The following is a 24,127-nucleotide window of genomic DNA, read 5'->3' as shown; positions in this document are numbered from 1 at the left end:
TTGTATTTTCATTTTGATTGGGGCAAAAATACAACCTTTAAATCTTTTTTTTTCCCCAACTTCTATTTTAGATTCAAGGGGTACATGTGCAGGTTTGTGAGTTGGACATATGGTGTGATGCCGAGGTTTGGGGTAAACATGATTCCTTCCCCCAAGTGCTGAGCACAGTATCCAACTGTTTTTCAACCTTGCCCTTCTCCCTCCCCCATCTAGGAGTCCCCAGGGTCTACTGTTCCCATCTTTATGTCCATAAGTACCCAATGTCTAGCTCCCACTTATAAGTGAGAACATGCAACCGGCCAGGTGTGGTGGCTCACGTCTGTAATCCCAGCACTTTGGAAGGCTGAGGTGGGTGGATCACTTGAGGTTGGGAGTTCGAGACCAGCCTGACCAAAATGGAGAACCCTCCCCCCATCTCTATCAAAAATACAAAATTAGCCAGGGGTGGTGGCGCATGCCTGTGATCCCAGCTACTCGGGAGGCTGAGGCAGGAGAATCTCTTGAACCCGGGAGGCCGAGGTTGCCGTGACCCGAGATTGTGCTATTGCACTCCAGCCTAGGCAACAAGAGCGAAATTCCATCTCAAAAAAAAAAAAAAAAAAAGGGTTAGATAATGCATATTTGGTTTGTTTTCAGTTCCTGTGTTAATTCACTTAGGATAATGGCCTCCAGCTGCATCCTCGTTGCTGCAAAGGACTCCACACCTTTAAATCTTTATTTTCCCTGGTTTGGCTTTGGAAACAACAGGTTACAGCCTTTCTGAAGCCCCATCTCATTCTTCACTCTTTCCCAGTTTATTAACCAACAGGTGACACCAATGGCCTCTGACAGCCTAGACCCTGGAATCCTGAGCAGACGCCCAGGAACCTGTGCCCGGCACATTCGCAGGGCAGAGCGAATTCACATCAAGCTCCCAAACACACGCTGTTGTTGTTATTGTGTTATGTAATTTTAGTCATTATTTCGTTTACAAGCTGTGAGCACACAGAGCCACTCTGGTTCCGCCCTTGGATCGCCGCTCGCTCGCGAGCTGCCGAGGCCACCTGGGCATCCCGAAGTGCTGGGATTACAGGCGTGAGCCAACGCCCCCCGCCGGAATGCTTTTGAGTCACATCTCCCGAGTCTCCTGCTCTCTCCAGGCTTGCGTTGCCTTCATGGCCTCAAGGCCCCCGCCTTGGAAAACTTCCGCGTCCCCTCTTTGCCTCTGCAAGCCTGCGTGGGAGCGCGGTCCTGCAGCGCTTTGCTTTCCTGTTACGCGCGGTCGCCCTCTAGTGACAACAAGGACGCACTGCTACGTTCCCACGCGAAGGCTTCCACCGCTGCGGCTCTGGGGCTTCTGGTCTGCGCAGGAGAACTCTGCGGCTCCGGAGTGCACCTCATCCAGACTCTGGTGAGGAGCATCACTGGGGGCCCTTGGCTCTTCGGCAACACGCGGCCTGGGGCCGACTCCCCAGAGGAAGGCTGTTCTAATGCAAACACTAGATCATGTTGACTGAATCCCCAGCGTCTCCAGAGCAGAAGACTTGTCTGGAAGTCCTGCGGGCTTAGGAAATCCCATCATTTGTTGGCAGGTGGGAAAAGTGTTCAGAGATGGGGCCGGGTGCGGTGGCTCACACCTGTAATCCCAGCACTTTGGGAAGCCGAGGCGGGCAGAGCACTTAAGGCCAGGAGTTCGAGACCAGCCTGACAAACATAACGAATCCCCGTCTCTATTAAAAATACAAAAATTAGCCCTGTGTAATGGTGCACGACTGTAATACCAACTACTTGGGAGGCTGAGGCAGGAGAATCCTTTGAACCCAGAAGGTGGAGGTTGCAGTGAACCGAGATCACACCACTGCACTCCAGCCTGGGCAACAGAGCCAGATTCCATCTCAAAAACAAAAACAAAACTGTTCAGGGAGACAAGGATATCAGAGGGGGCTCCAGCACTGACTAGAACGCCTGCCCCCTGCCCTCCCTGAGGGGACCTCCATTATAGACCCTGAAGACAGGGAGAGCAGAACTCCTAGGTCCCAGAACAGTCTCTTCAGAGCTATTCAGAACTACCTCGCTCCCCACCACCCTTCCCACAGGCACAGCCACCAGGAGCAAGCACCTTCTGCACCCAGCAAGCATCCAGGCAGGGGACAGACTCCCAAGGGGAAGGAGGTTTTGGTGGCCAAAACAGACCCTGAGTTAGCTTAGCGGCCAGAGAAACTGAGATCTGCAGAAGGCCAGGTGGGCCTGGTCAGCACGCCTGAGCCGCCACAGGCCTCGCCGAGGTCACCCCTTCAGCTTTTGAAATACATTTTCTGCATCATCATTGTGAAGACCTCTCAAAACTGACGATAGCTTCAACGCCTGTTTTTTTTTTGTTTTTTTTTGTTTTTTTTTTTTTGTTTTTTTTGAGACAGTCTCGTTCTGTCGCCCGGGCTAGAGTGCAGTGGCCGGATCTCAGCTCACTGCAAGCTCCGCCTCCCGGGTTTACACCATTCTCCTGCCTCAGCCTCCCGAGTAGCTGGGACTACAGGCGCCTGCCACCTCGCCCGGCTAGTTTTTTTTGTGTTTTTAGTAGAGACGGGGTTTCACCATGTTAGCCAGGATGGTCTCAATCTCCTGACCTCGTGATCAGCCCATCTTGGCCTCCCAAAGCAACGCCTGTTTTAGTTGATGTGTTTTGCTTGCAGAAATGTGAAAGTTTTCTGCCTGAATATCACAGTGTGCCATTCTCAAGCGCCATGATCAGACTAGCTCTCATGCTGGCTGAGTCAGCGTATTTAACTCTGGTATTAAATCTGGTTAAAAGCCATCCATCATCTCAGTTTGGGGCTCTGAAGAATCGGATAGAAAACAGCCCTCCCTGGCCGGGCGCGGTGGCTCACGCCTGTAATCCCAGCACTTTGGGAGGCTGAGATGGGCGGATCACGAGGTCAGGAGATTGAGACCATCCTGACTAACACGGTGAAACCCCATCTCTACTAAAAATACAAAAAAAATTAGCCGGGCACGGTGGCGGTCGCCTGTAGTCTCAACCACACGGGAGGCTGAGGCAGGAGAATGGTGTGAACCCGGGAGGCGGAGCTTGCAGTGAGTGGAGATGGTGGCACCGCGCTCCAGCCTGGACAACAGAGCGAGACTCTGTCTCAAAAAAAAAAAAGAAAGAAAGAAAACAGCCCTCCCATGCCCTGTGAAAGCCTCCTGGGCAAAAAAGCAGTGGACTCAGTAAGCCAGCTGGTAGAGCTCCCGCCTGGAACCAGGGCTCCTTCTGTTGTTGCTCATGAGTGGGTTTCAGGTTGTGTGTGACCCCCTGAAACGGAAATGTATAGGTATTTACTAGGGAGAAGTTTCCCAACTTTTACTGGCATTTTCAAGGAATCTATATACAAACCAATTTGGAACTACTTCCCTAGGAACTCCCATTACCCACAAGTAAAATAGTAAACCGATTTTTCCTGAAGTGTAAAAGGTTCATCATGAAACTAGAATTGTTAGCAATGAAAGCAAAAGCTTTAAACTTGACAGTGGTCGATTTCCCAAGCTGGGCCTTGAAATTCCTGTCAAGGTTACATATGTGGATATATAAAGTGCAGTCTGAGCCCCTGTGATCACAAAATGGCAAATTATTTTGTTCTCAGGGGTCTGGTGTCTCTGATGGGTACTCAGTAGTAGGGGTGTCTATTCCCTTAGGGAGGAGGGTGGACCTTGGTGGATCCATGGACTTGGTCCCAAGATTGTTAGAGATGTTAGATTTGTCCCTTAGAAGGTCACCTCTATATGTCGGAGGTAGTGGCTCATGCTTGTAGTCCCAGCACTTTGGGAGGCTGAGGTGGGCGGATCACTTGAGCTCAGGAGCTCGAGACCAGTCTGGGCAACATGGTAAAACCCCGTCTCTACTAAAAAAAAAAATAAATAAATAGCCTGGTGTGGTAGCACACGCCTGTAATCGCAGCTACTCAGGAGGCTGAGGCATGAGAACCATTTGAACCTGGGAGGCGGGGATTGTAGTGAGAAGAGATTGAGTCACTGCACTCTAGCCTGGGCACAGAGTAAGACTCTTGTTTCAAAAAAAAAGAAGGACACATCTATAGAAGGTTTTTGTTCACTTCAGCCAGAGCTAAGTGATGGCTAACAATTTCCACTTGACTGACGCACTCACGATGTTTTTTTGTTTTTGTTTTTGTTTTTGAAACGGGGTCTTGCTCTGTCACCCAGGCTGGAGTGCACTGGCACAATCTCGGCTCACTGCAACCTCCGCCTCCTGGGTTCAAGCAATTCTCCTGCCTCAGCCTCCTAAGGAACTGGGATTACAGGTGCCTGCCACCACGAATGGCTAATTTTTGTATTTTTAATAGAGGTGGGGTTTCACCATGTTGCCCAGGCTGGTCTCGAACTCCTGAGCTCAAGTGACCTGCCCACCTCAGTCTCCCAAAGTGCTGGGATTACAGACAAGAGCCACTGTGCCCGGCTTCAAGATGTTTTTGATTAGGACCCAAACTGTCCAACTTTCTCTTTCTCCCATTCATCTGACCCTGATCCTCCTCTACTCTTCACCCTTAAAATATTTATATCTGCTTAGACTTCAGCAAAGCGAAACTGCATCCTGAAAACCTCAGCAGGCGTTTTGGGCCACATGTTCATGGCAACATAATCTGGATCATATTCGTGGGGTCTGCGGTAGGGAACATTCTCACTTTGCATTAAGAAAAGGACAACCAGATACCAACTTTTATAGAATGAAATTAGGAACTTTTGGCAAAGCATTTAAACTATTTTCTTTTCTTTTCTTTTTTTTTTTTTTTTTTTTTTTTTTTTTTTTTTTTTTTTTTTTTTTTGAGATGGAGTCTCGCTCTGTCACCCAGGCTGGAGTGCCGTGGCGCAATGTCGGCTCTCCACCTCCCAGGTTCAAGCAATTCTCCTGCCTCAGCCTCCTGAGTAGCTGGGACTACAGGCATGTGTACCACGTCCAGCTAATTTTTTCATATTTTTAGTAGAGATGGGATTTCACCATGTTGGGCAGGCTGGTCTCGAACTCCTGACCTCAAATGATCCGCCTGCCTCGGCCTCCCAAAGTGCTGGGATTACAGACACGAACCACCGCACCTGGCCTAAACTATTTTCTGAAGTAGATTTCCGCTGAAGCCAGAGGCTCCTCATCAGACATTTATTCTTCTCTAACTGACGAATGTGGCTTTTACTCTGGGGAGAAAAGCCTCTTTGTGGGCTGTGACCATCTGCCTCCAGCCACCTGGCTCCTCGTATTTGACAGGCTGGCGATCATGTTATGCTTGTACCACAGAGGACTGTGCAGATATCTGACCAGATAGTCTCGCTGCTTGGAAAGCGCATGTCTGACGCAACCCCGCCTGATGCCGTCACGAACCCTCCTCCCCAGCCAAGCCGTATGCATGGATGTTAGTGTTGGTGTGCTGTAGTGTCATTGTGTGCCCCCAATCTCCCTTAAAGACCACGGTTATTGCCAGAGTTATTAACCTGGGCCAAGGAGGAACTCCTACAACTCCCACTTCCAGGGCAGTGAGGGAATTTCAGGCTTTTTCTGGGCCACAGTTGATTTGCACCCTTGAGGGTGGTCCCAACAGGTACAGAAGAGCTTGGCACAAAATGCCCATGGATAGCAAGTCCTGGCTTGGGGGTTCTCCCTGCCATTGCCAGTTTTGGGTCAATAGGGACACTGAGGGCTGGATGTGAGGTGGGAGGCAAGATGTGACCCTGAGCCCCCAGAGAAAAGGGACACATGGTTTGGATGAAGGCCCAAAGGAAGATCTGGCCTTGAAGTGTGCTGGTGTCACGGCCTGCAGGACGGAGTGACTGCGATTTGGGAGCAGGGTGTGGAGAATACCTGGATTCTAGGGCTGCTCCCTTTTGGGGTGTGTGAGTGTCCCTGGAAAGGCACGGTGGTCATGTGAGCCCCCTCCTCTGTTTCACATGGGCAAGTCCTTGAGTATTCAGAATCCTCCCAATATCCGACAGCTCTCAGGAAGCATCCGCTCCTGTCCTGAGGTGGGCAGAGGAGATGGAGGGAACAGGTGAAGGCAGGTGAGAGGGAGCCATCACAGAAGCAAGACAGGATTGAGGTGCACCAGGGCCTGGCTGGACGGTGGACCTCAGACTGAGGACAGGCAGAGGCGACCAGGCCAGTTCAGTCCCGATAGAGCCAACGCCGGGGCCCGAGAGACCGTCAGGCAAAACTGAACCCCGGAGAGCTGTGGCGCCGCTGAGGCTTTGCGTCTACCCTTTAATCCGGGGTAGCCCAGACTGCTGGCTGCCTCCAGCCCTGCCATCTAGCCTGACATCCAGCTTTACTGCAGTGGACTGACTTCCCTGGGAGGACTACGCTCTTAGATCCAGGTGGAACCAGAATCTGGTGGGTTTGAAATGGATTCAATCTCTTTGTCCTCATTGAGCTCCACATAGTCAGGCCAAAGCGGGTAGTCAGGGTCTTGTGAGGAGACCCCCAGGTCTTCCTCTGCAGTCTGGCAACCCACTGGGGCCCGGGCACAGGCTGTAGGAGAGGGGCTGTTCACCAGGGCTGTGCATTCAGCAGAGCAGGCTGTGGGCCGCTTAGCCCCAGAGAGTGCCATTCACCCGATGCAGATGTGAATGACATCCCTGGAGCTGAGCCACTCATCATCCCCGCTCCTGACAGTGACAAAAACACCCCGCTGATGGCTAGAGAGGGTCTGGTTTAAAATTAGCCCTTTCACTTTCCTATTGAGTCATTACCCAAAAAAAGAGAGATTTTCTGCTTCCTCCTCTGAAGAGGGCAGTTGAACTTTTTATCCTGAAAATGGAAGTGTGCCTAGCCTCAGGGGAGAGTTGAGTGTTTTGTTTTTAAAAGCCTAGACTCATAAAATAATAATAATACAGGAGGTTTGGAATCAAGGAAGCCTCCATGGACTGAGAGCCAAAAATAGCCCAAAGATGGAGGAGGCTGATGGGACAGGGGTTCCCAGAGGGTCTGGGGAGGCGGCAGGACCCCAGACTGTGGAGGGTGTGAGTGAAGCCTGCCTGTAGGGGGTGGCCCTAAAAGTGTGGGCAGGTGCAATGGCTATCAATGCCACATAAAGGACATCTACATCCTAAAGAGTGAAAGACCGGTGCCCAGAAACTACATCTACATCAGGCAGAAGCAGCAGCAAAATTCTGACCCACAGCCCAAGACTAAGCATCCTTTTTCTTTTTTTTTTTTTTTTTTGAGACGGAGTCTCGCTCTGCCGCCCAGGCTGGAGTGCAGTGGCCGGATCTCAGCTCACTGCAAGCTCCGCCTCCCGGGTTCACGCCATTCTCCTGCCTCCGCCTCCCGAGTAGCTGGGACTACAGGCGCCCGCCACCTCGCCCGGCTAGTTTTTTGTATTTTTTAGTAGAGACGGGGTTTCACCATGTTAACCAGGATGGTCTCGATCTCCTGACCTCGTGATCCGCCCGTCTCGGCCTCCCAAAGTGCTGGGATTACAGGCTTGAGCCACCGCGCCCGGCCTAGCATCCTTTTTCAGGACGTGAATAAGCCCTGGGGTCCTTGTTTACTCTCTTGGGAAGAGGTAGCACCAGAATGCACAGATTGTGCAGTTCTCATGTATCTTTATAAATATACATGAGATACAGTGTAACTCAGGGAAATAAGGAAGGTGACATTTCTCACACCTGAGTGTTAAGAAGCACATTGCTACTCATCCGTGACTTTTAGGAGCCCTGTCCACCTAAGGGACAACAGTAATGCAGAAATAGGAGAGGAAGTTGATAGGATTCAACCAACAAATAGTTCATCTCCAAAGCTGTTTCCTAAGGTTCGGTGGGGTTGGACTTTAAAGAAAGTGAGGTCGGGAGCCAGGCGTGGTGGCTCATGCCTGTAATCCCAGCCCTTGGGAGGCTGAGGCAGGCAGATCACTTGAGGTCAGGAGTTCGAGACCAGTCTGGCCAACATGATGAAATCCCGTCTCTACTAAAAATACAAAAATTAGCCAGGCATGGTGGCACATGCCTGTATTCCCAGCCACTCGGAAGGGTGAGGCGAAGAATTGCTTGAACCCAGGAGGTGGAGGTTGTAGTGAGCTGAGATCGTGCCACTGCACTCCAGCCTGGGTGACAAGAGCAAAACTCCATCTCAAAAAGAAAGTGAGATCAGGGACATCAGGGATAAGCACGCTGCAGACATGATGGTTGAGCTAGGAGATCTCCCTTTAAAAACTCTCCCCTGGCTGGGCAGGTTGGACAATACCTGTAATCCCAGCATTTTGGGAGGTCAAGGTGGGAGGTTCATTTGGAGGCCAGGAATTTGAGACCAGCCTGGGCAACATGACCAAGACCCTGTCCCTTAAATTAAAAAAAAAATAATAATAATTAGCCAGGCACGGGCCAGGTGCGGTGGCTCACGCCTGTAATCCCAGCACTTTGGGAGGCAGAGGCTGGCGGATCACAAGGTCAGAAGATCGAGACCATCCTGGCTAACATGGTGAAACCCCGTCTCTACTAAAAAATACAAAAAAATTAGCCGGGCATGGTGGCGGGCACTTGTAGTCCCAGCTACTCGGGAGGTTGAGGCAGGAGAATGGCATGAACCCAGGAGGCAGAGCTTGCAGTGAGCCAAGATCGCACCACTGCACTCCAGCCTGGGTGACAGAGCAAGACGCCATTTCAAAAAAACAAAACAAAACAAAAAAGCCAAAGCAGATGGTCACCAAATCACACATATATCCAAATACAAGATCATTCATGTAAGGTGGGGGAGATACTGCTGCACGGCCTCTCCTTCTACCTGCAGGGAGTTTTCTGAAGGGAAGAAAGAGCCATGATTAGGCAGAACAGGAACTGGAGAAATCACAGTAGATGAGGGGACCCCAGTAGTGAGGCAGTAGCACTAAGACTACAGAAGAATAGTAAACGCTAGACCAAGCAGGCAGGATCCGGTCTAAGGGGCAAGGTTGAGTGGATGGTTTTCAATGGCAGGTTTTCACAACAGGCTAATGGAGTCAGCTTTAAATGAGAGGGAAAAAGAGAAGGGAATGGCCAGGAACTATGTTGGGACAGACAACTGGACCAAGCTTCAGGTGAGACTGACCTAAGGACAGTCTGGCAGGAAATGGAGTCCAGGACCTGGGCAGACTGGCCCTATGCTCAGGGGTTAGATAGGGAAGCTGCTGTGTGTTGAGTGTATTGACCAGAATTCATGTGTTGGAAATTTGGTCCCCAATGTGGCAGTGTTGGGAGGTGAGGTTAGTAAGAGGTGAATACATCATTAAGTGAAATCAATGCCTCTCTTGAGAGCATAAATGGGTAAATTATTCACTCACTTGCCCTTCGCCTCTGCTGCCATGTTATGATGCAACATGAAAGCCCTTACCAGAGGCTGCCGCCATGCCCTTGGACTTCCCAGTCTTTAGAACTATAAGAAACAACTTTCTTTTATTTTTTCTTTTTCTTTTTTCATTTTTTTGTTTTTTCGAGACAGAGTCTCGCTCTGTTGTCCAGGCTTGAGTGCAGTGGCATGATCTTGGCTCACTGCAGCCTCTGCCTCCTGGGTTCAAGTGATTCTTCTGCCTCAGCCTCCTGGGTAACTGGGATTACAGGCATGCACCACCACACCAGCTAATTTTTGTATTTTTAGTAGAGATGGGGTTTCACCATATTGGCCAGGCTGGTCTCGAACTCCTGACCTCAAGTGATCTATCTGCCTTGGCCTCCTAAATTGCTGGGATTATAGGCATGAACCACTGCACCTGGACTTTTCTTTTCTTTATGAATTACTCAGTCTCAGAATATCTGACAGGTGTTCTGCTAAAGCAACAGAAAATGGACTAAGACAGAAGCAGAGGAGAGACTCCCAGCCACCTGCACATTAGTGGTGAAGAACCCCTGATACTTCCCAGGCCAGCTCTCCCTCCCATATTGGCTTAGGGCTTCAGTGTTAGGAGCCTGGCAGTGGGTGGCATGGATTAGGCACGGGTCCCCTGCATCTCAGGGAATCAGAACATCTGGTGTCTCTCTATCTTGGGCAGTGCTAGAGAAACTTGCCAAGGTCTTGTTATTTCGGAGACCTTATATTCTACTCTTTTCTCCACCACTCCCCACTTTCCCCTAAAAATGATTGCTTCGTGGCTTTTTTTCCTAATTATATAAATAATTACCACCTTTGTCTTAAAACACACATGAACACATAGCTATTAATATATTTGATTAGACTACAATTTTCTAAATTTAGTCATGACTTTCTGGTGGTGTGTTCTAGGCCCTTTAATTAGATGTTTGCAAGGCCTGTTTGATATGGGGGATACCTAGGCCTCAAGACTCTCGGACTAGCAAATCTCATTCATAATGATTTATTCAAAATCTATTCAAAGGAGAAGAGAATACTATTATCCTTAAATCTGGGGCCTCTTCACCAAGGTGCTCCTGGGCACTTGTGTCTCCTGCCTTTGCTACCCTCAGTCTCTGGTGACAGGAGTCCCACACAGCCTGGCTGGAAAAGTCTGTTACATACCTGTGATGCGAGGAAGTGCTTTTCCTGGTCTTGTATATCCAAGCCCAGTCCTACTCCATTGCTCCCCCGGGTCTCCTGGTCCTTCTACCTGCTCCCATCTAGGTCTTTCCAAGTGCTGAGCCCCAGACTCGGCAAAGTCAGCTAAGGCTGGGGACACTAATCCAGAGGAGAGCTAGGTCTGCCCCCCATATTCCTGAGTCACAGCTGTCTATCCACACCATTCCAATCCCACAAGTGCTGCATTGGACAGGAAAGGATTCTGGGGATGGAGTTCCTAAAAGGGAGGGTTTTGTTTTGTTTTGTTTTTTCTTTTGAGATGGAGTTTCACTCTGTCACCCAGGCTGGAGTGCAGTGTCACCATCTCGGCTCACTGCAACCTCCACTTCCTGGGTTCAAGCATTTCTCCTGCCTCAGCCTCCTGAGTAGCTGGGATCACAGGCGCCTGCCACCATGCCCAGCTAATTTTTGTATTTTTAGTAGAGACGGGGTTTCACTGTGTTGGTCAGGCTGGTCTTGAACTCCTGACCTCATAATCTGTTTTGGTTTTTTGGGGTTTTTTTTTTTTTTTTTTTTTTTTTTCGAGACTGAGTTTCATTCTTGTTACCCAGTCTTGTTGGGCAACATTCTTGTTGCCATTCTTGTTTCAGTCTTGTTGAAGTACAATGGCACAATCTCGGCTCACTGCAACCTCTGCCTCCTGGGTTCAAGTGATTCTCCTGCCCCAGCCTCCTGAGTAGCTGAGATTACAGGTGCACGCCACCACGCCCAGCTAATTTTTGTATTTTTAGTAGAGACGGGGTTTCTCCATGTTGGTCAGGCTGGTCTCAAACTCCTGACCTCATGTTCCTTTTTTTTTTTTTTTTTTTTTTTTTTTGAGATGGAGTTTCCCTCTTGTTGCCCAGGCTGGAGTGTAATGGCGTGATCTCAGCTCACTGCAACCTCCACCTCAAGGGAGGGTCTTTGTTTCAACATGCAGATGTCTCAGGGAGCTGTTTTCCTGCTGGGCCACGGCTCTTTTCCAGTTCTCCCAGGATAAGCTTGCATGCATTCAGGTGGAATGTTTTCTCAGTCCCTGCCTTACCCACACTCTCGACCTAAAGCCACCTTTTGTTCCTCCCCTAGAACTGCCTAGCTCTCTCCTCTGCCTCGCCCAGCTGCAGGTGGATCCTTCACTAAAATGAGGTTGCCTCGTCACTCCCAATGGATGACTGATGTCTCGGAAAGTTACAGGGGTGTGGTGTGGCTGAAGAAACTGGAAAGCAAGGCTTAGTCTGCTAAGTAACGGGAGCAACATCTATACCTCTGCCCCAGCCCATGACCTGCAAGGACTCAATCAGTGGGAGACAGGATGAAACATTCGGGGAACCAGGAGGACTAGGGGAGCATAAAGCAGCAAAAAGGGAGAAAAGATGTGTTTGGGAGCCAGAGCTGCCCAGTGACGTGCTGGCGTTCCCACTTAGGAGCCATGCAACCCTGCACGAGCTCCTCAACCTCTCTGAATCTCAGTTTCCTCACCTGTGAAGTAGGGATTTTGTTATTATAAAGAGTAAATGGACCTAACAGTCGAATGTAATGCATGAACCCTGATGGGAACCTGGTTGGAAAAAAAAAAAAATAGAAAAATTTAAATTTGGTTTCTAGAATATCACCTAGCTTGGCGTTACTGTTAATTTCTTTGGTGTGAGAATGGCATTGTACTTAAGGAAAACACGTTTATTCTTAGCAGATGCACGCTGAAATATTGAAGGGTGAGGGTTCATGAGGTCAGCAGCTCACACTCAGATGGTTCCATAACAACAGAGAGAATGTACAGAGATGGAGAGGACAAGAACAACGTGTGAAATGCTAACTGTTGAATCAAGGCGGAGGGTGTTCACGTGATCACCATTTATTCTTTCCATTTTTCTTAATGTTTAAAAATGTGTCAACTAAAGATTAGGGGGGAAAAGATAGACCAGGTGTGTGAAGCACTCTGCGCAATGCCCCATTCAGCATAATTTATTTAATAAATATTCACTAATTTCCTGGTGGAGATGTCAGTCAAGAACCAGGGATGGAGTGCCAGATACTGATCTGGGGATGCAGTGAGGACTTCTAGGGGGCCAGAGATAAGCATTAAAGGATGAACAACCATGTGTACGTGTTGACCACAGACAGTGGAGAGTGCTAGAAAGACAGCTGACAGGTGAGAGACCAAGGTGGGGGCTTAGGCGGGGTGGGGGATGTCATACTGGCTTGGGTACCCTCTGAGCCTCTGAGCAGGTAGAATGTGAGCTGGGGACGGGCCGTGCCAGGGAGATGGCTGTGCGGAAACCCCTTTCCTTCCTCATGTGTGTCTCCAGGGCCCCAAAGGGGCCCAAGATGCCACGGGATGACATCAGCCAAGAACCAGGAGTGGGAATGTTTGCCTCCTCTCTGGGGAATTAAGCTGCAGTTTAATTTATGCTTGTAGAACTCCTCAGTCTGTTCGGACAGACCAGATACCATCAGCCACCCTTGACCAGTGAACTTCATGGTGTGGGGCAGGAAAAATAACAATGATTCCTGCAGGGCCACCTCCTGGAACCAGCCAGTGATCTGGAACTGGCATTAGAGGAAATTTTAGTGATATTTTACCCAGGTCCTGACAGTGTCCAAGATACTTCTCAGTAGCACAATTAACAAATGAAACGATGTTCAGCTTCATTCATAGTTAAAGAAATGCAAGCTGGAATTCAATATTTTTGCCCATCAGATTGGTAAGGACTAAGAAGATTGATGATACAGAGCGATGGGGCGGCCATGGGAACAGCCCTCTCATCCTTTGTTTGTTGAGACTCTTGCGGGTAATTTAGCAGTACCCATCACATCCGAAATTCTGACCACCCTTTGGCTCAGCAATTTCATTTTAATGATTCTATTCTGAAGATATTATCACAGATGTGATTTTTAAAAACAATATATACAAGGATGCTCACTGAATTATACCTATATCATGTTCAGCATTGCAGTAATTATGTCACCCAAATGGAAATAACTCAAATGTTCATCAATAGGAGACTTCTTAAATAAATTATATATAGGAAAATGTTTAATATGAGTGAAGTTTTGGAAATAAAGATATTTATATATATAATAACAGTACAGGTTAGTGTATACATTTGTTTCAAAATCTTGAAGACTGCATACCAAAATGTTAATAACAGGGCATAGAAAACAGGTGACCTTTATTTTCTCAGTATACACTTTTGTAATATCTACATTTCGTATTGCAGGCATGCATTGCTGTTGCAAGCAGAAAACAGGATTTTAAAGCGAGGGAAAGCGAGAAAAGGATGAAAGGAAGGATCACAGTAGGTATTTGTTCCCTTTTGCCAGCCAACGTCTGAACCCCCTTGAAACATTTGGGTAATTCACCTCTCTTAGGATGTCCACTTTAGAAGTTGTAAATGGCCTTCTGGTGCCAGGCTGCTGTGCTGTGTCACAGGAGGTACAGAGAGACGTCATCGAAGCCTGGCCCTCAACCCAAGAGAGACGTGAAGCCCAGTGGGACTTGGGTTTTCAGCCACTTGCAATCAGAGTCCTCCTTCCTTCCTTTTATCCACCTTCTCTTCCCTCCCTCTCGCCATCCCCTCCCCTTCCCCTTCCCTTCCCCCTCCCCCTCCCATTGCCTTCCCCCTCTGCCTCCTCCTCCCCCTCACCTTCACCTTATCCTTACCCTTACCTCTCCCTTCCCTTCACCCTTCCCTTCTGCTTCCCCTTTCCCTTCCCCTTCCCTTCCCTCCTTTCCCCTTTACTCTCTTTCTGTCCTTCCTTCCTTGCCTTCCTTTCTTTTTTTGAGACAGGATCTCACTCTGTTGCCCAGGCTGGAATGCAATGGCACAATCACGGCTCACTGCAGCCTCAAACTCCCAGGTTCAAGCAATCCTCCCCCCTCAGCCTCTCTAGTAGTTGAGACCACAGGGGCATGCCACTGCACCCAGCTAACTTTTTGCTTTCTTAGTAGAGACAAAGTCTCCCTATGCTGCCCAGATTCAAACTCCTGGGCTCCAGTGATCCTCCTGCCTTGGCCTCCCAAAGTGCTGGGATAACAGGTGTGAGTCACCATGCCTGACCCAGTCTTAAATGATAAGGCAAAAAGTGGAAGAGGTGTGGGAAGGATACTCAGGGTCTCATGAAATCCACAGAATTGAACAAACAAGCTTTAGGAAGGGCTGAGACTGGACAAACTCGGGCCCAGAGCCGGAGTTTCTGGGCCTTCTCTCTAGGGAGCTGCCCTACTAGGAAATCTGACAACACTCAGCTCTGGGTCTTTCAGATCTCGTGTCAAATTCCTGCAAAGAAGAACCTAAGCTCAGGAGAAAGATCTGGGCTTGAAGGTCAGTCATATATGGTGGGTGAGAAGCTCTGCAGCAACTTTCAAAGGAACAACCAGGGAGACAGAAGGAGAGCTGGCAGAGGTGGTGTCAGGAAGGCCACAAGCCACAGATGAGTGGGTTTTGAGAGGAGGAAGAAATGATCATAATGTCAAAACCTGAGATAAAACGAGCACTGAAGAGCATCTGCAGGCCGAGCACAGTAACTCACACCTGCCAGCCCAGCACTTTGGGAGGACGAGGCGAGAGGATGGCTTAAGATCAGGAGTTCAAGACCAGCCTGGGCAACATAGCGAGACTCCCCCATTCTTATAATATACATATATATATGTATATTTTTTTTCCAAAAAGGGAAAAAAAGCATTTGCTGGGTGACTGGTACCCTTGCCAAGGAAAATTTTGGCAGACAAATGGGGGAAATTACCTTGTTAAAAAAGATTGGTCATGGCCCGGTGTGATGGCTCGCGCCTGTAATCCCAACACTTTGGGAGGTTGAGTGGACAGATCACCTGAGGTCAGGAGCTCAAGACCCTGTCTCTACTAAAAATACAAAAATTAAGCAGTTGTGATGGCACACACCTATAATCCCAGCTACTTGGGAGGCTGAGGCACGAGAATTGCTTGAACCCAGGAGGCCATGGTTGTAGTGAGCTGAGATCAGACCACTGCACTCCAGCCTAGGTGACAGAACAAGACTCTGTTTCAAAAAAAAAAAGGTTGGCCATTGTCAGGCCTCTGAGCCCAAGCTAAGCCATCATATCCCCTGTGACCAGCATGTATACATCCAGATGGCCTGAAGCAACTGAAGATCCACAAAAGAAGTGAAAATAGGCCAGACGTGATGGCTCATGCCTGTAATCCCAGCACTTTGGGAGGCCGAGGCAGGCAGATGACAAGGTTAGGAGATCAAGACCATCCTGGCTAACACGGTGAAACCCTGTCTCTACTAAAAATACAAAAATTAGCTGGGCGTGGCGGTGTGTGCCTGTAGTCCCAGCTGCTGGGGAGGCTGAAGCAGGAGAATGGCGTGAACCTGGGAGGCGGAGTTTGCAGTGAGCCGAGATCACGCCTCTGCACTCCAGCCTGGGCAACAAAGAGAGACTCTGTCTCAAAAAAAAAAAAAAAGTGAAAATAGCCTTAACTGATGACATTCCACCATTGTGATTTGTTTCTGCTCCACCCTAACTGATCAATGTACTTTGTAATCTCCCCCACCCTTAAAAAGGTTCTTTGTAATTCTCCCCACCCTTGAGAATGTACTTTGTGAGATTCACTCCCTGCCCCCAAAACATTGCTCCTAACTCCACCGCGGATCCCAAAACCTATAAGAACTAATGATAATCTCACCACCCTTTGCTGACTCCTTTTTTGGACTCAGCCCACCTGCACCCAGGTAAAATAAACAGCCTGGTTCACACAAAGCCTGTTTGGTGGTCTCTGCACACGGAGGCATGAGACAGCCATGACAAGGAAGAATAGAGAGGGTGTTAGCAGGAGGGGAGGAGGGTGTTGGGCCCAAGGAGGCATTTAAAATTTGAGCATGTTGAATGATGCCCTTGACTGATAAGGAATGAGCAGAAGCCTTGTGGTGGTGGAGAAGGACCCTTTGGTGAAGCTTTCCCTGGAGGTTTTCTGCTAAAGCTTTGACTTTCTCAAAACACTCTCATAATAAGCAGATGTTATTGCTCTTTGGCCCTCTAGAAAGCCAACAAGCAAAATGCCTTGAGCCACCCAAAAAACTGTTGCCGTGACTGTGACTTCTGCTCTTGACCTGTCCACTTTTGCTGTGACTGGGCCACTTTCACCTCTTGGGAGTCATTGCTTTGTGCTTTGTCTTCAGGATCCTACTGGTAAAGCCATGTTCTATTTCCTGTTACAATCTTCAGAGAAATGCTTCAGGATCTGGATCCTACTTGTTTTAAATTTCCATTGAAAGTTCTGCTCTTGGCTGCAGTTGATCTGGACACAATGGTTTTCCATAGAGTGGAAACTTTGCTCAACTTTAATTTTTCAGTCAGAAAAGTGTAAGCTGAACCAACTGAGACGTCTTTGGTGTTGGCTGTTGTTTGTGCTGTTAATCATTGGTCCTCTTCATTAGGGCACAAACAAGATTAATTATTTTACTCAAAAATTGACGTGGATGGTCTGCTACTGAGGGTTTTATCCTCAACATTGTCTCACCCCTTCTCTTTTTTTTTTTTTTTTTTTTTTTTTTTTTTTTTTTGAGATGGAGTCTCCTTCTGTCACCCAGGCTGGAGTACAGTGGCACAATCTCGGCTCACTGCAACCTCTGCCTCCCGGGTTCAAGCAATTCTCCTGTCTCAGCCTCCCAAGTAGCCAGGATTACAGGTGCCCACTATCACGCCCAGCTAATTATTTGTACTTTCAGGCACCTGAGTAGCTGGGACTACAGGCGCATGCTGCCACGTCCAGCTAATTTTTTGTATTTTAGTAGAGACAGGGATTCACCATGTTGCCTGGGCTGGTCTCGAACTCTTAAGCTCAGGCAATCCACCTGCCTCAGCCTCCCAAAGTGCTGGGATTACAGGCGTGAGCTGCCGCGCCTGGCCTAATTTTTGCATTTTTAGTAGAGACAGGATTTCACCATGTTGGCCAGGCTGGTCTCAAATTCCTGACCTCAAGTGATTCACCCACCTCGGCCTCCCAAAGTGCTGGGATTACAGGCTGAGTCACCGCACCTGGCCTCATCCCTTCTTAAAACGAGTTATCTATTTGCAAACTGCTGGTTTCTTTGGGGCATTGTCCCCATGAGCTTTTCATAAAAACATCAGTGATTTCGCCATAAATGTGATGGCTATTCTTGTTTCAAATTTAGCAGTTGACAGGAACTCTTTTCAAACTGATGTCTTATCCTTCTTAGTGCTTCAAACTAGATCTCGTTCAGACATGTGATAACAAGTTAGTACAAATTTATTTTGGTGCCAAAAATTTTTGAAATCCATTCATAGTTTTGCATTTTCCATGCATGCATAATATGCGTTTTCCATGAACCTTTTGAAAACTACTTGTATAGAAAAAAAACAGTATATATAGGGTTTGGTGCTATCCAAAGTTTCAGGCAATCACTGGGAGGTCTTTGAACTATCCCAGTGGATAAGGGAGGACTACTTTGCTAAAAACTATCCCTTGTTTAACTGAAATTCAAATTTAACTGAGTGACCTGCATTTTGTCTACCAACCCTATCCTGGGGGCAGTTAAAAATACCAGAGGCCAGGCTGGGCGCGGTGGCTCACGCCTGTAATCCCAGCATTTTGGGAGGCCGAGGCGGGTGGATCACGAGGTCAGTAGATCGAGACCATCCTGGCCAACATTTTAGTCTCTACTAAAAATACAAAAATTAGCTGGGCGCGGTGGCGGGTGCCTGTAGTCCCAGCTACTCGGGAGGCTGAGGCAGGAGAACCACTTGAACCTGGGAGGCAGAGGTTGCAGTGAGCTGAGATTGCGCCACTGCACTCCAGCCTGGCGACAGAGCAAGACTCTGTCAAAAAAAAGGAGGAGGAGGAAGAGAGGAAGAGAAAGAGGGGAAGAGGAGGAAGAAGAGGAGGAAGAGGAAGAGGAAAGGAAGAAGAAAGGAAGAAGAAGAAGAAAAGAAGGAGCAGGAGAAAAGAAAAGGAAGAAGAAGAAGGAAGAAGAGGAGGAAGAGGAGGAAGAGGAAGAAGAAGAAGAAGAAAGAAGACGAAGAAGCAGCAGCAGCAGGAGGAAGAGGAGGAAGAGGAAGAAGAAGAAGAAGAAAGAAGACGAAGAAGCAGCAGCAGCAGGAGGAGGAGGAGGAAGAAGAAAGAAGAAAGAGGAAGAAGAATTGCTTATCTTTTATCTTAGCGTTACTCAGTGGGGGGAGTCTTCCCAGGTGTGATGGAGAGTCCGTTCGATTGTTAGGACAACCAGCTGGGCTACTTTTCCACAGGCCGCCCCAATTCCTTTGGGTTCTGATTTCTCTGAGGTCCCAGGATCCAGACAGGCTTGGCCAATCCTTCCCCGCCCAAACTGTAACTCTCAGAACCAACACCCTGGCATAGGGCTGGAGGGGAAAATGGGTGAGGTCAGAGACAAAGAAGAGGGAAAGGTCAGGTGGAGCTCCGGGTTCCCTGCCACACGCCTCCGCTCGCGTTCTGCTTTTCTCCGGAGAGCTCCCGCCCACCCTGCAACCCTCACCTAGCCCCGCCGCCCTTGCCAGCTCCCTCCCAGTGCCTTGTGGAGGCGGGGCAGCAGAACCGCAGCCACAGCCAATCACAACGGGGGCCTTCGAGGAGGGGCGTGGCCTGACAACTTCGGCGACTCGGCTGGAGCAATCTGGACGCAGGAGAGCGAAGCTCCTCTGCACTTGACCCCAGGTGCGCCCCTCAGCGTCCCCGGCTCGCGGGGCGCGCGGGATGGAGCGGGTTTGGGAGGCTGCGCCCGGAGGCCAAGCCGGGGCGGAGCTCCCAATGGAGCCCGTGGGAAGCCTGGTCCCCGGGCTGGAGCAGCCCCAGGTCCCCGAGAAGGCGCGACAACCTGAAGGTCCCGAAAGCAGCCCGAGTCCGTCCAGGGCCATGAAGAAGGCGGCGGGCGCAGGCCGGGAGCCCTCGAGCGAGAAGCAGCTGCCTTCGCCTCGCCCCGGGACCCCGCGCGTGCCGCCGCTCAGCCTGGACTACTGCGTCTGCCCCGAGCCGCCGTCGCCGGGACCCGCCTCGGTCAAGCTGCCCGGGAATGGCGAGGCGCCCGGGGCTGAGCCTGCGCCCGGCGCCTGGGCGCCCATGGAGCTGCAGGTAGATGTGCTTGTGAAGCCCGTGGGCGCGGCCGGCGGCAGCCGCACGCCGTCGCCCAGGCCCTCCACGCGCTTCCTCACGGTGCCGGTGCCCGAGTCCCCCGCCTTCTCCCGCCAAGCGGACCCAGCGCACCAGCTCCTGCCGCGCGCATCGTCCCTGAGCGGCACGTGGGGACGCGGCTCGACGCTGGCTGCAGCCGGGACGGAGAGCGGCCGCGACGCTGAGGGCCGGGCCAGCCCAGTGGAAGGAAGCTCCCCGGGCTCCCCCACGTGCTGCCGCTGCAAGGAGCTGGGGCTGGAGAAGGAGGATGCGGCGCTGCTGCCCCGCGTGGGGTTGGAGGGCGACGAGAAGCTGCCCCGGGCAGTAACGCTTACCGGTGAGTTGCTCATCTGCGCCGGCAGCCGGCGCCGCCAGGTCGGGTGGACGTAGCCGAAACCCCCACACGCGCCCAGTCCTGGACCGCTGGGTAGCTGACCGACTAAGGGACCCAGTGGGCCATCCGGATCCCCCACCCGATCTGGCATCTCGGGCTTACAATCAATAACATTCCTGCCTTCGTAACTGTAATCCACATTGTTGCGGTGGCTCACGCCTGTAATCCCAGCACTTTGGGAGGTCGAGGCAGCCGGATCACCTGAGGTCAAGAGTTCGAGACCAGCCTGACCAATATGATGAAACCCTGTCTCTACTAAAATTACAAAAATTAGCCAGGCATGGTGGCAGGCACCTGTAATCCCTGCTACTTGGGAGGCTGAGGCATAAGAATTGCTTGAACCCGGGAGGTGGAGGTTGCAGTGAGCTGAGATCATGCCACTGCACTCCAGCCTGGGTGATAGAGTAAGACTCGGTCTCAAAAATAAATAAATAAATAAATAATAAAAGGGCTGGGCGCGTTGGCTCACGCCTGTAATCCCATCACTTTGGGAGGCTGAGGCAGGCAGATCACAAAGTCAGGAGTTCGAGACCAGCCTGGCTAACATGATGAAACCCTGTCTCTACTAAAAATACAAAAAAAATTAGCCAGGCATGGTGGCGTGCACCTGTAATCCCAGCTACTCGGGAGGTTGAGGCAGGAGAATTGCTTGAACCTGGTAGGCGGAGGTTGCAGTGAGCCGAGATCGCACCACTGCACTCCAACCTGAGCGACAGAGCAAGACTGTCTCAAAAAAATAAAAAAAAAATAAAGAATATCTGACTTCTTTCTCCAGAATATAAAGTTGGAACTTAAATGTTGCGGTTTATGTTGGCATCCCAGGCTGAGGGGTTGGGTGCTGGGGTGAGGTGGGTGCGACGCTGGTGTGCTATGTCTGTGGTTCTGAGTAGGGTTGGTTGGGATGGTCTCCGCTAACCTGATTGTCCTGTTTGCCCCTGTCCCAGGGCTGCCCATGTATGTGAAGTCCCTGTACTGGGCCCTGGTGTTCATGGCTGTGCTCCTGGCAGTCTCTGGGGTTGTCATTGTGGTCCTGGCCTCAAGAGCAGGTATGATGTCCCCCGCAGTCCTCATCCCTTCTCCCTGCTGCTCCACTACTGGGACTGTGTTTCCAGCCCTTAAAACACCTTAGAATTCGAAAGAGACACTGGGAGAGGCAACATGAAGACATGGTACTTGATGAGCAAAGTTAAGGAAAATTGGTGCCTTCCTCCCACTGGACACAGCTTGTGCCCTGATAAGCAATCAGATGCCAGCCGTCACCCTGGGGACTTTGTGCACTGCACAGACTATAAAACCTCCCTGGGGCCCTGCCCACCCTGAGGTTTGCTAGTTCCATGCCCCTTCATTTGAGGTGGCAGCCAGACTTTGTTTATTTAATGCAGCTTACCCTGCAGCTCACCAGCGGTCTCTGTGCTTGCAGGAGCCAGATGTCAGCCATGCCCCCCAGGCTGGGTGTTGTCCGAGGAGCACTGTTACTACTTCTCTGTAGAAGCGCAGGCCTGGGAAGCCAGCCAGGCTTTCTGCTCAGCCTACCACGCTACCCTCCCCCTGCTAAGCCACACACAGGTGAGAAGGGGGTGGCCAATCTAAGGGGGTACAGATCCTTCTAGACCACAGAATCCTAGCACTGGAAAGAAGCTTAATGATTGAGTCCAGCTCTTCATTATAGAAGTCACCAAGATATAGAGGAATAGCATGATCATAACTTCGTGTAGCCTCTAACTCCTGTGCTCAGGCGATCCTCCTGCCTCGGCCTCCCGGGTAGCTATAGGCATGTGCCACCATGCCCAGCTTAAAAAAAAAATTTTTTTTTGGCCACGCACAGTGGCTCACACCAGTAATCCCAGCACTTTGGGAGGCCAAGGCGGGCGGATCACAAGGTCAGGAGTTCTAGACCAGTCTGACCAACACGGTGAAACCCTGTCTCTACTAAAAATTAGCCGGACATGGTGGTGGGCGCCTGTGATCCCAGCTATTTAGGAGGCTGAGGCAGGAGAATTGCTTGAACCCGGGAGGCGGAGGTTGCAGTTGAGCTGAGATCATGCCACTGCACTCCAGCCTGCGCAACAGAGCGAGGCTCCATCTCAAAAAAATAAATAAAAATAAAAATAAAAATTTTTTTAAGAGACAGGGTCTCACTATGTTGGCCAGGCTGGTTCAAACTTATGGCCTCAAGTGATCCTCCTTCGTTAACCTCCCAAAGTGCTGGAATTACAGGCATGAGCCACTGCACACAGCCAAGTGCTTATGTTTTAATTGTTGGTCTCTGGGTCATCTTTTGATGGGCTGGGTTTGGCTGGACAGCTCAGCTTTAGAATGCAGATTGCCAGGCTTGGTTTGAGGCTGCAGGTTGGATTTGTGTTTGCCCCAGAAGCCTCTCATCTTTCTACCTGAGAGAAACTCTTCATAAGAAAGATGGCAGATGTCTGAGAAACAAGCCAAACTGTGCAAGCATCATTTGAAGCCGCCACTCCTGTCACACAGGCCAACGTTTCAGTGGTCAAAGCAATAACATGGCCAAGCCGAATATCAAAGGGCAGTGTAGAATAGTCCATTCCCATGGGAGAGGGAGAGGAGTGGATGTTTGCTGAACAGTCATCTGGTCAGTGGGTTTGAGAGCACCTACAAAAAGGGACCAACAGACAGGATCCAGCCCTTGGCATAATTTTTATTTTCATTTTTATTTATTTATTTATTTTTTGCGACAGAGTCTCACTCTGTTGCCCAGGCTGGAGTGCAGTGGCATGATCTCGGCTCACTGCAACCTCCACCTCCCAGGTTCAAGGGGTTCTCTTGCCTCAGCCTCCAAAGTAGCTGGGATTACAGGCATGCGCCAGCACACCTGGCTAATTTTTGTATATTTAGTTGAGACAGGGTTTCTCCTTGTTGGTCAGGCTGGTCTCGAAATTCCCACCTCAGGTGATCCGCCTGCCTCGGCCTCCCAGAGTGCTAGGATCACAGCATGAGCCACTGCACCTAGCATTTTCCTTTTTGTTTTTTTGTTTTGTTTTGTTTTTTGAGACAGGTCCTCACTCTGGCCCAGGCTGAGTGCAGTAGTGCAGTCATGGCTCACTGCAGGCTTGAACTTCCAGGCTCAAGCAGTCCTCCCACCTCAGCCTCCTGAATAGCAAGGACTACAGGCATGTGCCACAACCGGCTACCTTATTTTTTGTAGAGACACAAGTCTTGCTATGTTGCCCAGGCTGGTCTCAAACTCCAGGACTCAAGCAATCCTCCCACCTCAGCCTTTCAAAGTGCCGGGATTACAGGTGTGAGCCACTGTGCCTGGCTTTTTTTTTTTTTCCCATTTAAAAAAATTGTGTTAAAATACACATAACATAAAATGTACCATCCTAGCCATTTTAAGTATACAGTTGAGTGATATTAAATACATTCATAATGTTGAGCACCCATCACCACCATCCATCTCCTGAAATCTTTTCATCTTGTACAGCTGAAACTCTAACGCCTCTAAACACTAATTCCCCATTGCTCCCGTCCCCAGCCCCTGGCAGTCACCATGCTGCGTTCTCTCTCTCTCTTTGGTTTGGACTACTCTAAGAACCTCATACAAGTGGAATCACACAGTATTTGTCTTATTGTGACTGGTTTATTTCTTTTTTTTTCTTTTTTGAGACGGAGTCTTGCTCTGTCACCCAGGCTGGAGTGCAGTGGCACAATCTCGGCTCACTGCAAGCTCTGCCTCCCGGGTTCACGCCATTCTCCTGCCTCAGCCTCCCGAGTAGCTGGTACTATAGGCACCCGCCACCTCGCCCGGCTAATTTTTTTGTATTTTTAGTAGAGACGGGGTTTCACTGTGTTAACCAGGATGGTCTCGATCTCCTGACCTCGTAATCCACCCGCCTCGGCCTCCTAAAGTGCTGGGATTACAGGCGTGAGCCACCGTGCCTGTCCATGACTGGCTTATTTCACTTAGCATCATGTCCTCAAGGCTCACCCGTGTCATAGCCTGTATGAGAATTCCCTTCCTTTTTAAGGCTGAATAATATTCCATTGTATGTATGTGCCATATTTTGCTTATTTATTCATTGGTCAGTGGACAGACCCTTGGGTTGCTTCCATGTTTGGGCTGTTGTG

At 49.9% G+C, this 24,127-nt stretch overlaps 1 protein-coding gene across 1 annotated transcript in view; it reads left to right on the top strand.

Annotated features, from left to right (window-relative positions):
• The first annotated feature begins 19,140 nt into the window (after window positions 1–19,140).
• KLRG2 (killer cell lectin like receptor G2) overlaps window positions 19,141–24,127 on the top strand; it is a 29,217-nt gene continuing 24,230 nt past the window's right edge. The window contains exons 1-3 of the mRNA XM_007983102.3: window positions 19,141–19,972; window positions 20,974–21,075; window positions 21,450–21,595. Coding sequence (XP_007981293.3) covers window positions 19,222–19,972; window positions 20,974–21,075; window positions 21,450–21,595 — 999 coding nt within the window. The 5' untranslated portion in view covers window positions 19,141–19,221. The remainder of the gene's footprint in view (window positions 19,973–20,973; window positions 21,076–21,449; window positions 21,596–24,127) is intronic.

This window comes from Chlorocebus sabaeus, chromosome 21 (genome assembly GCF_047675955.1).
Source record: "Chlorocebus sabaeus isolate Y175 chromosome 21, mChlSab1.0.hap1, whole genome shotgun sequence".
NCBI lineage: Eukaryota > Metazoa > Chordata > Mammalia > Primates > Cercopithecidae > Chlorocebus > Chlorocebus sabaeus.
Note: the sequence above shows the minus strand (reverse complement) of the source record. Positions and strands in the feature narration are given on the sequence as shown.